This window comes from Diospyros lotus, chromosome 6, assembly GCF_014633365.1.
Source record: "Diospyros lotus cultivar Yz01 chromosome 6, ASM1463336v1, whole genome shotgun sequence".
NCBI lineage: Eukaryota > Viridiplantae > Streptophyta > Magnoliopsida > Ericales > Ebenaceae > Diospyros > Diospyros lotus.
This window is the reverse complement of record NC_068343.1, coordinates 3,511,156-3,528,304: the sequence shown is the minus strand read 5'-3', so window position 1 is coordinate 3,528,304 and position 17,149 is coordinate 3,511,156. Positions and strand designations below refer to the sequence as shown.

General features: G+C 37.5%; 3 protein-coding genes across 3 annotated transcripts; all 3 read right to left on the bottom strand.

The window, feature by feature from the left end:
* Positions 1-5,839: 5,839 nt before the first annotated feature.
* On the bottom strand, positions 5,840-7,516 carry LOC127803111 (NAC domain-containing protein 92-like). The gene is made up of 3 exons (XM_052339144.1): positions 6,997-7,516; positions 6,633-6,913; positions 5,840-6,537 (listed from the first exon to the last, which is right to left on the bottom strand). Exons 1-3 carry the CDS (start codon positions 7,178-7,180, stop codon positions 6,049-6,051), a joined length of 954 nt encoding a protein of 317 aa, XP_052195104.1. The 5' UTR covers positions 7,181-7,516; the 3' UTR covers positions 5,840-6,048.
* A 3,117-nt stretch (positions 7,517-10,633) lies between these two features.
* LOC127805038 (casparian strip membrane protein 1) lies at positions 10,634-12,355 on the bottom strand. The gene is made up of 3 exons (XM_052342207.1): positions 11,527-12,355; positions 11,261-11,384; positions 10,634-11,046 (listed from the first exon to the last, which is right to left on the bottom strand). The coding sequence occupies exons 1-3, from the start codon at positions 11,940-11,942 to the stop codon at positions 10,831-10,833; spliced, it is 756 nt and encodes a 251-aa protein (XP_052198167.1). The 5' UTR covers positions 11,943-12,355; the 3' UTR covers positions 10,634-10,830.
* A 150-nt stretch (positions 12,356-12,505) lies between these two features.
* Positions 12,506-16,606, bottom strand: LOC127805036 (pentatricopeptide repeat-containing protein At5g15280, mitochondrial). The gene has a single exon (XM_052342203.1). It carries the CDS (start codon positions 16,508-16,510, stop codon positions 12,710-12,712), a length of 3,801 nt encoding a protein of 1,266 aa, XP_052198163.1. The 5' UTR covers positions 16,511-16,606; the 3' UTR covers positions 12,506-12,709.
* Between the last annotated feature and the right edge of the window lie 543 nt (positions 16,607-17,149).

Here is a 17,149-nt window from a genome sequence, read left to right as displayed (position 1 = left end):
ATGATGAATAAAAGCGAGCATTGAATTTCAGCAGCCCGATCATGCTCTTAATAGGCTCCATTATTGCCCAGAAGTAGAAGCTTAAAAAGGGGAGTTCCAATTTTCCCTGCGGTGGTGATCCAACTGAAAGGACAGTAGAGTTGACTGGCGGGTCAGTTGGGTAATGGATGCAACTTCGTTGTACGGGTTGGGATCCGGATAAATCACGTGCGATCCATTAAATGGCCGAAAACGGTTTTCATTTTTAATTTTGAATTTCACCTCTCTACAGCCAGCCAGCCAGCCAGCCTGCAACTCTTAATCGTTTCCATCAAGTTCAATCTAGCTAGCTACCCACATTACATATTACTGTGTTATTAGATTATTATATATGTCATGTATCGATCGATCTTTGCTGTGCTGTCGCTTCACAGTTTTAATATGTCTGTGTGTAGAGAGCAATACCCATGTGGGCGTGAAAGGCATGTATGAGATGAGCTTCTTCCGCGGGTATGCCATTCCAGCGAAGTTGCTTTGCGGGCGGGTGCAGGGCAAATGAATGTGGCTGCGGTGGAGTATGGATGGTCGTCTGGCCGGAGATATATTAATGGGTTCATAATTAATATTCCTGAAAGCAACAACATCATCATCATCGTCATCGATCGATCGTCGATCCTTGTTCTCTGATGATATTGTCGTTACTGAGCTCTAGAGTTTGATCGACAGCTCGATCCATGGCCGACTGCATCAAAGCCATTAATTGTCGTTTTCGCGCAAGACACACACGCACACGCACACGCACATATATATATTTGCACTGGCAAATTAAGGCATCTCGTGTTAATCAATCAACGAGTGCGTGCGTGGATTCTGCAGCGGGGATATATGTGATTAAAGAATTCATTTGGGGGCCACAAATTGACTTCAATTGTGGCTTCTAATCACCACTCGTCTCTTTGTGATTATTTCTTAAACGTCTCTATTCATGGATTTTGTAGACTTAATTTCGTTCCATCAATTCATGAAGTGGAATTTATATAGTCCAAGATGTACATCATAATGTATTAATAGTATTTTTCATTTATATATGTGTTTTGTATATATGTATCACCAGCACATTATAATAATTAACCTATCGAATTAGATTTTTTTTTTTTTTTGAGTGAAAAAAATTAAGGATAAGATTAGATGATCAATTGATGCAATATATGTTGTCCAATCTTGCATAACTAGTTGAATAATAATACTTATTAAATTTTCATAACAACATAATTAACCCATGTACCCTTTAAATTTACTCAAAATCCCAGTAAAATAGTTCCCTTGTATTAATACCGGACTTAGCCATGAATAGTGATGGGTTTACAACGCTGGCAATGGCATAAAAAATATGAACACAAGGGAGTGGGCCTCAAATATGTGAACCCTCTTCCGACCCAATACGTTTCCCTTCCCGTTTGTTGGTTGGCCCAGGCCCAATAGACAGAACTTTCACTGCCTCATCGTACTAAATTTGTTATTTATTTATTCACTTTTTGCTCAGTAAAAACTAAGAACAAAAACAGAAGGAATTAGAAATTATTCTCGTGCAAGTATTTATAAAATAATGATAAATTATACTTGTTAAAAAAAAATTTAATTTATTAAAAATTCAAATCACTTAATCGAGTCGCATTATTTATTAATTATTGTAAAAAAAGACACCGGATTAAGGCCATTGGATGATTATTAAAATTGCCTAAGAAAGTATTAATCTCCAGGCTAACACCTTTTTATTTTAGAGTGAATTTGGACCCCCAAAAAAATTGATTTCTTGAGAGAATCCAAATTAAGGAATGCCATGTAACATAACCCAAATCATGACAGGGTAATTTGATAAGAAGTTAGGCCCAATTACAGGCATTCGGCCCAAATGGCGCGGGCGCGTACAGACACATATATAGAGAGAGATAGATATGTGCGTATTTCTCATTGGCTAGAGAGGAGATGAGATGAGGCTTTAGGTACGATGATGCAATGGACTCAATCTCATTACATGGGATGGGGGGCTGAACAAATCCTCAACTGGTGGGTACTGTAGAGCTGCCGGAAATATGAATTTCAAAGGTTACACTTTCGAAACAGAACCCACGTACGGGATAAAATGGAACCCATTAACACGTGGGAATTCATTCATTCATCCCCCCTGTCGAAGTTTTGATCGCCGCGTACAGTACAGCTGCTCCACGGCTCTTCTCCGAAGTGGTCGGCTTACACAAGCATGCATGCATGCGCGCACGGTCCATGCACGTACGTACGACTGTGTTTCTTCTCTTATATTATCCTCTGCGCTGGCTAATTCTTGGCCATCGAGCCTCAATTAATGATTTGATTTAGCGGAGGAGAGAGAGAGAGAGAGAGAGCGAGAGAGTGTACGTTAGTTACTTCAACTTAAAAAAGTATTATTATAAATAAATTAATTAATTATTAGGTGAAGTGCAGAGTGCATATAAAATGCAGGGGTATTAAAAAAATAAGAAACTTGGAAAAATAGGACTCTTGATACTAAGACACTTCGAAAATTTTTGTAAAATTAGGATTTTTCAATTTTTATTGAACATAAATGTTCTTACTTTAAATTAGTCCGCTATAGAATCTTGTCTCATGATCTTCTCTTCTCTTACTCATAATCTTACTTGGCCGCCGTCAATCTCTATTATCCATCTTTTTCTATCTTCATCTGAGTGTTGTTGTTTCTTCAAATCTATCATTATTATTCAGTTGCCAAAGTGTTGTTTTTTCATCAATCATCTTATTCACCTCCATTGTTGTCATTCCTTAAGTGTTGTTGGTTTTGCATATCAATCAGCTTCTCTCGATTTAAGTATTTAGTTATTTTTTAATTTTCAAGAAGAGAGTTAGTCAACGACTCTGAATAATATGGGTGAGTTCAAGATAGTTTATCTTTTTTTTTATTATTTTTTAATCTTCAAGAAGAGAGTTAGTCAACAATAACTTTGAAGAAGACGATTAATGAAGAAGCAACTACAATGATAGGGATAAAGAAAGACTCTTGAGATTGATTGACAGCGAGTGCAAAAAAGGGAGAGGGAAAAATGAGGATATTTTTGTCTAGTAAAAATTGAAAAGTTCTAGTTTTACAAAGATTTTCATAGTGTCACATTTTTGCAAAGTTTAGTACTCGAGAGTCCTATTTTTTCAAATTTCCCTAAAAAACTCGACACATCACAAAAATAAGTCGAATTGCATTGTACAGCTAAATTTTTGGAGTGACCAATTAAACACGTTTTAGAAAATCACAAATCACGCAGTTTGCGATTTGAAAATTTCGCGATTTAATTCAAAATTGAATTGCTCGAGTAACATTTTAATAATAAAAAAATTAAAAAATAAATAAAAAAATGTACCCGTGTATATATTATTTCATTTGATATAAATCTCATATATTAAATTTTTGAGTTCAGTTCTTAAAGTATCTCCTTTTAACATAAAATAACTGATTCATTTGATTTCTAAGATACTCCATAAAGTGATTTGGTGCATTATGCTGAGTGCATGTCGATTAGCAAAAATTAAATTACGTCAAACTGTGTCGAATTGCACCAAACTGCATCAAATTAGAAAAACTAAGCATTCAATAATAAACTACGAAAATCGAACAGTGCACGTCCCTAATAAAATGGATGGATATTTAGAAATTAAAATTATTTGGGGCACGTGGGGAGCACGCTTTTGGCGTGATAATTGATAAGAGAGTGTGGAGGAATGGAAGGATTGGAATGAAATACAGTGGGAGGAGAGGAAAGAGACGGGTCGAGGGAGGGACCACTTTTGTTGACGCAAGCAGCCAAACTTCAATCCGGAGGCATGCCCAACTAGGGGACCCACCACCGCTTACGTTACGCTGGACCCCACTTTAAATTGCCAGCTTATTTGTCCAATCCAAACTCGGATTCTCATGTATATTATTATTTTTTAATTTATGAATAATTATCTATATTATTAATCCTTTTATCTTTAAAAAATAAATTAATATTGATAAGATCACATAAAACCCAAGCACCTATAATTATAATTGGGTAAATTATATGAAACCCCCTGCACTTAGGTCATGTGTAACTTACCCCATGTACTTTTGATTGTATCAAAAAACTCTCATGTACTTTCAAAATGTTACAATCAGCCATAATTTATTATTTTTTTACATAATTTTGTATAATAATCTACGTACAAAATACATAATTCTACATATATAATTTTAATATATTAAAAAAATATAAAATTTTGTATTAATCAATCAATAAATTACATAAAATTATGTAAAAAAATAATAAATTATGACTAATTACAACATTTTGAAAGTGCAGAGGGATTTTTTGATACAATCGAAAACACAGGAGATAAATTGCACATAACTCTAAGTGCAGTAAATTACACATAACCCTAAGTGCAGGAGAGTTTCATATAATTTACCCATTATAATTGGATTGCTAATTAGTTTGAGCATAATTTATATTTCGGGCTGGTACCTCCTAACAGCAATTATCACTATTTTTATATAGAAGTTTGTTCATTGCATTGGTATAACAAAACAGAGAGAGAGAGAGAGAGAGAGAGAGAGAGAGAGATTTGTGGGAGAGGGGCTGCGATTCAAACCTAATTTTTCAGGTAGGAGGTTCATTTGGCGCATTTGATTGATTTGTAGTTATTTTAATGATCTTCATTCATCACATGCTAAACGTTACGCTATTATTTAATCTTTTTCGTATCAAACCAATAAAAAGGGGGTTCCAATTAACCTTATTCTAATTTTATTTTAAATAAGGTTAATTGAAAGTGTATAAAAATTTATTATATATGTACATCCCTGCTGGGACGAGCTAGGTGAACTGGGGCAAGGTGTCTTGGTCAAATATTTGATGATTCAAAAGTTTTACCCTTTTATATTGAACAATTTTATGACCTAGCTAGATGCAAATAATTTTCTCTATTATTAACTCATCTGGGTAGACAGATTCTTAAAGCTAAATTTGAGCCCTTCTAACACAGCTAGCTATGGGGTATCATATTTACCATATTCGGGCATGCACTCAAACTCCACCCCCACCCCCACCCAAACTCGAAGCGGAACGGGGCCTAAACCAAAGCAAATATCTTCCTTCTTAAAAATATTTGGAAGCTTGGGACATTCCATGGAGACAGCTTGGATCATGTCGCAGTAAGTATGTAGCTGGGCATTCACAAATTTCAAACTTATTTGCTGCAATGTCCCGCCAGCCACGATGCCCATGTGTCTGCGGTTTCGGACAAATTAGCTTCGGCTAAGCCCAATAATTGATGGTCTTCACTAATTGAAAAGGTCCCAATCTTTCAAGAAAGCAATATCTCACTTGCTGCTTAATAACCAATTATTATCAGAAAACAAAAAAGAAGAAGAAGATGGATAAACATTTAGATTTAGCCCATCGCTCTCGTTCATCAACCACACACAGCCCCCAATTATGGTTGTACTGGCTCCTCCTTCCGGCCAACCAGTTCTTCCCGTTTCCCAAAACTTTTAATCTTAAAATTAACGATAAGATTCTCTCTCTCTCTCTTTCTCTTTATCTTGCTCGCTCTGTGATCCAAGAAGAACTTTGGTTGGTGGCCTAACATCTTATCCTGAAACAGATTAGTTAGGGCAAGAGAAGAGACAAAGGGAGAGAGGTGTGCTGAATTAACTAACAAATCTGGAAGCATACATATAAATTAATTAATTATATATTCACGTACGTTCACTAACTACTTAGTTAAGTAAAAAAAAAGCTCCCAGTCCCGGTGTGAACATGGATTAAACGAATAATGTTTTCAGTTCGAGTAATTAGAGGAACATAGAAAACGAAGCACTGTTCAGTGAATTTGGTTTCGTATGTAACAGGGCGATGATGTTCTTCGCAGAACTCGGGAATTTAAGAGGGAAGAAAAAAAAAAAAAAAATGAAAATCTGTACTCACAATAATTTGACAGCAATACTAATTTACTTGAATATCATAATATTTCCTCTCCCTCGCTATGTTCTGCTCTTTTTACTTAGTAATTCCAGAGGCAATCGAGGTCCACCGGTCCACCATAGTTCATGGGATAGTCTTCTTCCGGTGAGAACACTGGTTTCGAGTATCTTTGCGCGTTTGATTCGCTGTTCTGAAGCAAAATTCGCAGTACAGTGTGATCCTGCACCGAATTGGAATCGGGGCAATGAAAGCTTTCGATGCTTGGCTCGAATTGAGCGGAAAAGGGCGAGGCTGGAGCAGAAGCTTTTCCGAAGAGCGATGAACAGAAGGAGGAGGCTGCCGGAGTAGTGTTGTTGGAGTTGTCTGCCATGTTTTCCGGCGGATTCTTGTCTTCCGGCGGGCCGGAGAAGCAGGTCAGCTGAGAGGCGTCGGTGGCTACGCTTCCGGCCTTGTCATCCAGAGCCGAGCAGTCCATCAGGGCCGGCAAGTTCGAAGGCTGCAGTCCTGAAATATGCGTCTTCTTCCCACCCGAACCCTTCTTGAAAACTCTGCAAATGACCCAATCGTTCTGCAAAGCAATGCGAAATCGTCAGAAGAAGCCCGGAAAGCCGTTATCATGCTGACATCATGTGAAGAAGAAGAAAAAGAAACTAGTTAAATTACCTTTGCTGCTTTAGGCAGGCTGTAGAGGGAAGAGCACTTGCCCTCCAACCTATACTCATGCATCACCCAGTTGGTTTTCTCGCCTTTGGGAGCTCTGCCTTTGTAGAAAACCAAGGTTTTCTTCATTCCAACCAGAGTTTTCACTCTATGAATCTCCTTATCTTTCCCAGTCGCCTTCCAATAGCCAGCATCAGTGGCCCTGTTCGTCCTCGAACCAGTGGGGTATTTCCTGTCTCTAACGCAGAAGAAATACCACTCTCTTTCCCCCATTTTCGCTCTCCCTGCATGCGCAACAAGCTTGAGCTCTCTCATATCATGAATAGAAAATCAACAAGAGAAAAAAAACAAGATTTGGAAGGCTTACAGGGCAAATCCCAGGGTTCCACCTTGTTTAAATCCACTTCTCCTACGGCTCTGGCGCAGAAGCAGTGATCCAGCACCTTCCGGGACAGATAGTGAGTGATGAGCTCTTCGTCTGTTGGGTGAAACCGGAACCCAGGAGGCAGCTCCATTTTCTCCCCATCCAAACAGAGACCGGAAACCTCCATTTCGGACCAAATCTGTGTTATTTTCTGAATCCAAAACTAGTTCTTTCTAGCCAAATTACATGCTATGCCTTAAACCCAGATCTTAAAACCTCTAAAAACGAATTAACTGCCTGCTGAAATTAAACAAGTCTAGGATTTCATATAATGTGAAAAGAATACCCAGAATGGTTTAGGTAAGAGAGAAAGAGAGAGAGAACTAAATCTTCTAACAGAAAAGACTGAAAGATGTTAAGATAGAACTCCCTAAATAGTGGCTTCTCCGGAGGGAGAGGAGAGAAGAAACGTGGTCCAGAAGGCAACCGGGTCCTGGTGGGCAGCTTCTGCAATTTTCAGCTCTCTCTTTTATCTTTTTTTTTTTTTTCCGGGTATTATATGTCCTTACGGTTGTTCCTTATCTTTTATTCGTCTTAATTTTGTAATTATCACATCTAGACGAATTCAATTGTTTGAAAATGAGGGCGTTAGTTGCATTTGTTTAACCAATTTTATCTGCTGCTATCTAATGCAAATGGCAGCTAAAACAAAGCCAATCGTCACATTGTTTTGATGCCATAAAAATGAAGTTAAAAGTAATTTCCCCCCACCCCCACGGGGTGACAACAACAACGTACCAGCCGGCTCACAACATTACAAAACTGTCTTCGCCCAGAGTGGAAAACTAAATCCGCCATGAATTCATTGAGTTTCATTCTATATATTTACCATTAATTAATATTATATCTTCATCCCTTCTTTTCCTTTCCCCTTTTTGATTATCCTCAAATTAATTAATTAGGTTTAGACGCCGCCTTCTGCCAATTAATTATTAGTCTCATGACATTAATATCTCTACCATTTTTTACTGTTACACCATTGTTTTCAAACAATTATTGGGTAAATAAGAAGAAGAGAAGAGAGACTGTAAATTGCAAAGGTGTGATAGCCCACCCTTCTAATTCGTTCAACTTCGTCATTATTACCCATCTCTCAACTGTTGGAGAACTAATCTAACATCATTCACATTAATAATTTAAAAAATAGCAATTTCTGAACCATATTCTTATTGTTATTATTATAAGTTATTTTAATTCATCATTGGGATGGCATATACTTGTAAAATACAGGTAGCTTTCAGTCGAGTCGTTTGAAAAGATGGTGTCTATCGTGGAGCATTGCTAATGCTTACTACCTAACCATTACGAATGAGTGAGGCTCCACACCTCGTACTTGTCGTTACTTTTGAGGAACTTGAGAACCCCCCATGTACCCTCCTCCTTCACAAACAAGGCTGTCGTTTTGAAAGCTATTGACATCATCATCATCATCATCCTATAAGAGCCCAAACATCGAATCACTCATTTTATGCTAGAGACTTGAATGGCCTCCGTTGAGGCTAATTAAGAGGTTGTTTGGCTTACAGTTTTAACCATCTTAAGTTATTGATGAAGCTTAAAGATTATATATAGTTTATTATTTAATTATATTTTGACAATATATTTTTGAAAAGTTAAAAACTCTCCATCTTTCAAAGTTATACATGAAAAATAGAGTTGAGGAGGTGTTAGTTTATAATTCTACTCTCAACAACTATGATATTTTCAACCATTTTGCCCTCAAATCTGTCAGTTTTCTCTGCTCTCTTCCCTTATCTTTTATCTTGTTCTCCGGATGTTGCTGGTCTTCTCTTCAGTTCTTCTCTAGATGCTCTCTTGCGCTCTTCTCTACTCTCTTGCATTCTTCTCTTGCATTTTTCTGTAGATCATACATTGTTTCCCATATTCTTTGAATTTTTTCGTAGATACATTGCGTTCCTCCATTGATATATATATATAAACAGCAGATTATATATATATAAATTCTCAAATCTCCCCCTATGTCATCGCCGCCATCTCGTTCCACCTTTCACTAACCATCGTCTGACTTTATTTCCAACTTTCTCTCTCTCTCTCTGTTCTTTACACGGCAAAACAACCAAAAAAAACGCTGAAAACAATATCGTAATTTATTATAAGCGTCAGTGAAATGTTAGAAATAGTTTTTCAATAACATTTTTAGATTACAATCAAAATAACAAAAATTATAATCCAGGAAAATACATTTTTCCAAACAAACGGAGCCTTAATATTAATTGTAATTAGTTTTCAATTCGATCTCAGCTCAAGATTAAAAATCAATTATGGTTATTAAATATTGATAATGATATACTTTAATTATAATTTATAATAATAAATATTATTGAATATTAATAATAATTAAAGCATAAAATAATGCATAATATCTACTGATTTTTTTTAAAAAAAAAATCATATTTGAGAAAAAAAAAAATAAAGTATGAACCGAACTAGTCCGATCCCAACTCCAATTAATCTAATTTTTAGCCCAACATTTTTTTGAATTCTAGTCCAGCCCAAACAGAATAATTTAAACTCTAAATTTGTTGAGTGTGGGTTAAAGTAGAGTTTTAATGTTAAGTTCATAGATGTTTGTGAAAAGTTAACTCATGAAAATTTATAGAGTGTTTGGTACAACAATTTTAAGAATTACTTACTAAGAAGTTGTTAAAAAATCAAAAATTTCATTTAGAGTATTGTTAAAAGCCCATAAAATAAAAGTTGTTTATAACTTTGAAACTAAACTCTTAAATTTTTCCAACAAGCTTTCCTCAAAAGAAGCCAAGCATAAATTAAGCTTGCTCATACAAAGCAGACCCTTAACATGTTCAAAAAGTAATCTCATGTGTGAGTTTTCTACTAAAGTGAAGCCTAATTAGTTACCTAATAATAATAATTAACAAGAGTATTAATTATGAGTTGATTGGAGGAGGCATAAATGCAGAGCATATATATATATAAAAATATGCCCCCACCGAAGAGCTTGGTCTCTTGGGGAGTCGAAGTTATATTTTCCGCATAAATGTTGATTTCAAGCCAAGCTTATTGCAAGCATCACATCACATCACAAATTGTACGTAAAAAGGTAAATTAAATTAGGCTTGCATCCTCCTTGAAATATTACACGTGGCATTTCTCAAAAGAGGGATGCTTTTTAATGGGTCGGAGGATTGAACGGGATTTCACCTCATTTGGCTCATGATTTTTTGATTGGGTTTCGGGGATTAAAAATTAGTGCATTTCTCATATGTCACATATTTTTATTTAATAATTCTTAAATGAGATCGACCAACCAAAGGCTAACCCAACCCGTTTCTTTCATTTCATTTCATGTAATGGGCCTGGGACGAGATTGAGCCTGATTGGGCTTTGTTCCTGCTGCAATCCTCCGCCCACTCCCATGTCTGCCAATCCTGCTGGTGACCGAAAATGCTCGGTTTAACAAATCAATGAAGCTTCGGTTTCGTTTCGATTTCGATTTCGGTTTATGATATGTTTAATTGTGAAGAATATTTTTTATTTTTTTATGAAAAAAAAATGAAAAACACAGTCATTTTATTAAATGATTTGTCGTTCAAATTAAACGAAAAACAACAATTCCCATCAAGAAGACCCAAAAAGAAAAAGAAAACAAAAGGCACAACCTTCACAAGGTATATATATGGCTCCACTCACACAATCACACTCACGCAAAGACTTGAACTTGAAGAGAAATTAATTAACCCAAGCGCATGTGCATGCACTCATTATCATGGCCCATGGTGGCTAGATGATGAATGTTTAACGCCGAGAAAGTGCAACAGCGGACAACAAGATGAGCAGGATAAGCAGCAGAATTCCGGCGAAGGAGCCAATCAAAGAGCCGGAGATGCGCTCGCAGAAGGAGTTGAATTGTCGGCAGAAACCCAGCCAGTTCACCTTGCTGCTCCCTTCGTGAGCTAGATACACTATGGCCGCAGCTGCCGACGCTCCGCCCGTCAATAGCCCCAGCATTGCCTAATATTATAGTTATATATATATATATTCACATATTAACACATGTTGAACTCGTTATCTTATATAGAAACAGTACTATGAAAAAAATAACCATTTTGTTACTAAACTAACAAGCGTACGATGGCTGTTAATTTTACTCTCATTTCTCATGCATGCAACTTCAACTATCTGCAACAGCGGTATTCATAAATTATTGAATTAATTAATAGCTTACCGTGTCCAAGAAAATTAAGAGAATCCTGGTGCCTTGGGCCGCATTCCTCATGATGTGGAAGATGGATAGGCCCAGCGAAAGAACAAGGTAGCCACAAACAGTGGAATTTGCAATCACGAAAAACCTGTAGCATGCATGATCACGTATAATATATATTATCTATATATAAACAAGGTTTAAGCTTGGGTTGATGAAATTAATTAAGATGGATATATATATATATATATATAATAAAAATGGTAATTAAGCAATTGAAAACTACTTACGTTAATGTGGGAAGGTCATTGTACCTAGCCCTAAACCGGATGAACTGTGTGAAGAAGGGAAGAGATTCGTTGGTTGTTCCCATGAGGATTGCACTGGCCAAAGTGCAAACAATGGCGACGAGTCTCAAAATGAGGTCTAAAATGGAGACACCTCTGTTCACCCCAGTTTTTGGAGCGGTGGCCTCGCCAAGCTCAAGAGGACCCGCCTTCATCATCTTCTTAATCAGTGAAAGAGCGAGCTTTCTAGCTAAATATATTGGAAATCTAGGGTTATAAGCAGAGATGCTTTGGACTACGCTGCAGGAATGGTACGGAATATGTCCATTTATAGGGGCGTTATCAGAATACAAATATATATTTGATGTAAAAATTGTGTTGATATATATAATTTTGTTAAAAAGTAAATGGTCTTGCATGTTAGGTTTGATAGTTCATGAGGGAATGGATTGATGCCACCTTGCATAGTCATGTGGGCAAGTACATGATGTACTTACTAAAGCAGCTTAGGTTTAAAGTTTGTTTAATGGAGTATAGTACCTGCCCTTACTTGCTCCATCTCTTGGAATCACTATTTCCAAAAGCATGACTCCATGGACCTGCATGTTCCAACTCCACCAAACCATGCCCAAATGGGCAAAAAACTCTGAATAACAGCATTTCCCCCCATTTGGTATGTTGTGATGACATCTCTTAATAATACTAGCACGCACACTATATAAGGAAGCTATATATAAATTAATAAGGCAGTTGGCATTGGCCATGGATATATGCAAGCCAATTGATATTTAATTTGACAGGAAACTCAAGTTATTCAAACTCAGACACAGTTCGTGGCAACATATGGTAAGCCAATTGTGCAGATTTCGGTACAGACTTCTCAGGTTACTGGTTCTAAAAATCATAACTCTAACCCGGGAAATAGGTTTGTCAGAAAATAATGGTTCAGAGAAGGAAAAGGGATATTGGTTATCTACACAACTAAGAAATTTACATTTGAATTTAATATACACAGAATATGACTGTCAAACTAATTATATTACATCAAGAAAACTGGCAGAAGCCCTAAATCATAATCGAACGAAGAAGTTGCCAGCCAAGCAAATATAAGGGGGCAAGATTTTAAGCTATAATAAAAAGAAAAAAGAAGATAGTGAGCTCACAACAAAAACTTGATCATGCTTTGTTAATGTGGTTTGACCTTGCGGTAATTCTTCTGAGCAAATCCACTTTCAGAAAGAAGTGTTGACAGAAAAGGACGGCTGTTGTTGCCGCTGTTCTTGTTAGAGCTTGAATTTTTCAAGTTGCTTATGAGAGACCAGTGAGTCTGAAAGTCTGGTTCGTAGCCATGTTGCTGCATTATCTGCAAGAGACCCGATGCCTTCTGAAGATTGCCCTCATTATAGTACCGATGAATAACAGAGTAATACATCTCCCTGGTTGGCGTTTCACCCACCTGAACCATAACTTTCAATAGCCCTTCTGCGTCGCTAACTCGTCCATTCTGGCAGACCTTCTGGAGAACCGCATTCCATGTCATAATGCTTGGCTTCAGGTTTCTGTCCATCATTTCAGTCAACAAATCTAGAGCTTGCTCCAACCTATGCCGTGAACAGGAATGTTGGATCAGGTAATCATAACTGGAAGAACTTAGAATGGAACCTTTCTTCAGCATTATGTTCAAAAGATCAACGGCCTTGTCTTCTCTTCCAAGCCGACAAAACTGCTTTATTAGATTGTCGTAATTGATGTTGTCTGGAACTAGAACTTTTTCTTCCATCCGCTCCAGAAAGCTCACTGCTTCCTGAATTTTTCCCCGAGCAAGAAGGCCTTCAGCAATAGCATTTTGAACAACTGAATCATGAGTCCAACCCCTTGATTCCATTTCTCGACTCAATTCCAAGGCTTTTCCAAGCTTCTCGCCAGCACAGAGGCAGCTTATTATGGTTCTCAAGCTGCGGTTACTTGGTCTATGCTCTACACGCATCATAGTTGTAAGATAATGCACAGAATGCGATAACTCTTTGCACTGAGAATATCCATGCACAAGAAAATTATAAGTGACTCCATCAAGCTGCAAGCCCTTCCCCTGAAATTCATCTAGAAGCTCGTCCATAAATGAACTGTTTTTGGTTCTCAATAGATAGAAAATCAGAATGTTGTAAATCACAATATAGGGAGGGTTGATTTCTTTAAGCAAGAGTTCTTTCACATTCAGTGCAGAGGGGACCATACTCCTTGTGCACAAAAGGCAAACTAGATTGCGGTAACTTGAGATTGATATGCTAAACTTTTTCCTTATAATAATACCCAGTAGCTCCCATACTTTCTTGAAGTTATTAATTTGGCAATACTCTTGGACCAGCATGTTGCAAGTTTCACTATCTGGAGGTAACCCTATTACTGACATATTTTGGAAGATATTCACTGCCTCCCAAACCATCCCTGATTTGCAAAACCCTCTCATCAAAGCACAGTGTACTGAAGGTGAAGTGGAAGATCCTTCTCTCAAGGAAATCTCTTTCAGAGCAACAGCTTTCTCAAATTTACTAGCCCGACACAGATGATAAATTGAGAGAACAGTAACATCCAAGCAGGGCATCTTCTTGTTTTCTAGCAAAATATCAAGCATAGTGAAGGCTTTTGAACTCATTTTCTCCATAAAGAAACCTTTTATAAGATGGCTATAAGCAATGTAGTCCAAGACAAAACCCTTCTTTTGAAGCTCCTCCACCAAAACAAGTGCAGTATTTGTGAACCCTGTACTGGACAACTCCTCAAGAAAATCATGACAAATATTCAATCTTGAGCAAGGGTAGCCTGCCAACATGTTCTCAAAGATGTCCAATGCTTCCTCAAGCAATCCTTGTTGGCAGAGACAACCCATAATAATGTTACAATCCTTCAGCTCAGGTAACCATTTGTCTAGATGTGCAAGTTTCCAGCAGCTAAGGAGGCCTTCAAAGTTTCTTTTCCTGCAAAAACCAGTTATTAAAGCAGTATATGTCTCAGAATTGATATAGGATCCCCTTTGTAGCATGCCCCTAAAAATTATTCTAGCATTTTCAGAAAAGCCTTTTCTGCTGAGAGCTTGGACAAGCATATTCAGAGTTTCTTGATCGAGCTGATTAGTCAGTTTTGGCATTTTCTCTACTAGGCTAACAACAGTTCTCATACTGTGACTGGATGCACAAAGCCCTTTCACTAATACTGAAAAGGCAGTCAATGACAACTCTTGCCCCCATCTACCCATTTCTTCAACCATCACCATCAAATTGCGACTGCTTTGATTGTAATCCTTCAATATAAAGGAATTAAAGTCAGGAATCAAGGAGTCTTCAAGAACCTTACCCATGGTCCTCTCATATGTAGGTAAATCCGTTTCTAAATATAGTCCATTTCCAAGATCATCAAAAAACTCAGCTTTGTACAGCCTTGAACCATTGTCCCTCCTCACCTTTACAGACAATGGGTCAAGCCCCAACAACACAAAGGCTTTCAACAGGGGATCCTCAACAGAAGAAAGTTGAACCAAACCAAGTTCAACCATCTTGCAAACCAGCGATTTCACTTCATCAAGCTGTCTAGCTCCAGTAAATCCTGCTAAAAGAACTCTGAAAGTTTCCCAATTGGGTGTTACTCCTCTATCATTCATCTCAAGAAAAATGTCCCGAGCATGTTTCCACATACCCTCCCTGAAGACAGAACTAATGAGAGCATTATAGGACCACACGCCTGGCTTAAGGCATCTTGATAACATTTCTGACAGATAGAAAAAGGCATTCTTCAATTTACCTTCACGGGAGCTCCAACCTATTAAAATTCCAAAGGTTATTTCATCAGGCCCAAAACCTAGATTCTCCAATTCTTCCAGAAACAATCTAGCTCTGTCCGTGCCAAAACTACTACATAAAGAAAAGATTATCTTGTTGCCAACTACAACATCAGGAACACACTCTGTTTCCACAAAGAACTTAACCAGATCATCATAATCCTTCTTCTCGCTGTATCCACCAGCAATTGCATCAAGCACTGTGTTACTAGGTTTAATTCCCAAAGCCATAGCATTCCTAACAACATTTCTGGCTTCCTGAACTTTTCCATTCCCACATAGTAATTGAATCAAATTCTCAAAAATAGCTCTTTCTGCTACACCCAGTTCCATCCCTGTTTCCACCATGTCCACGTAAACTCGAAAAGCCAACTGGGTTTCATCGTTTCTGACCAGAAAATCAAGAAAAACACGATAGGAAGACATTGACGGGACTAAACCTATGCTCCTTGCTCGATCGTAAATGGAAATTGCTTTCTGTGCTTCACCAGCCGCTACATATCCTTGAATTAAATTACTGAAAACTTCATCACTATCCAGCGGAATTCCTTTACTATCCATTGTTGAAAGCAAGAATTCAACCTCCCTAAATAAGCGAACTCGGACGAGCATCGCTCCCATAACCTCGAACGAGCGAGGAAGGTGCTCAAAATCCCTACCTTGGTCACTAGCCCACTTGAAAATCCCCCACAAAGATTGGACCTTTTGAACTTCAGTTTCAAATTGCTTACACTCAAACTGAAAACCGAGTAATATTTCAAGGACATTTTCCGGTTTCAAATCCGAAACTCGCCGGAATTTACGAGTGGTTTCCGGAGATATAGTGGAAAGCTTCAGAAGAAGGTCTTTTAGGGAAAGATTAGAAGGGCCATCGCCACCGTCCTTAGACCAAAGATGTGAACATCTAAGAGAAACAGATTTTGCAATACCACAAGGATTGATTGAAGATAAATCTACGGAAGCGCTTGTTGAAGACAAAGATGAAGCCGGAGACGATGGAGGTTCTAAGAGATAAATGGCATAGAATTGGCGTTCACCGGGGAAGAGAGAGCCAACCTGTTTGCTGTGGAGCTTCTTCTTTGGGAGGAGACCGGAGAGCGGGGGGACCATCCGATTGCAGAGAGACACGGTGGTTGCGGTGCTTCTTGCTCTCATCTAGGGTTTGCATGTTGGAGCTCCTTCGGCCACTGATCGCTTGTCAGCTATGGCGGAACCCGCAACTGCAGTCATTCCAAAACTCAAGGCCCATCTCCAGTAAAATAAATAAATAAATATAAATAAATTATGAGAATCTTTTGTAATTAAAATACAAAAAGTATAAAATATATGAATTGCAAGTATTTTAATGCTAAGTCACAAAATGTAAATCCTTAATTATTAAAGCAAACTGCCAAATCATTTGTTTCCTCAGCCTCAATTGTAGTTCAAGATTTAACCATGGTTTTATGGATTTATAAACCAAAATAAAATCAACAAATAGTTAGTTGTATTTGATTAAAAACATATTAATTTATTATTAATCACTATGTGTATGAACCTTTTTTTCTTTTTTTTTTGAATTATATTTTTTGACGTCCTCAGCTACTCTATCTCTAAAATTATACTAAAAAAATAAATTGAGAATATCGATCTCTTGAATAAAGCTTGAACACAGAACTTGAGTCACAAGAGCATTATCTTATAAAGTTCCTCCTTCGTTAGCGGAGCTGGGCACTGAGGCCAATTATGAACCTTTTTTTTAATATATTTCAGGTAGTAATTGCCTAAATCCACAAATTACCAAGTTTAAGGATT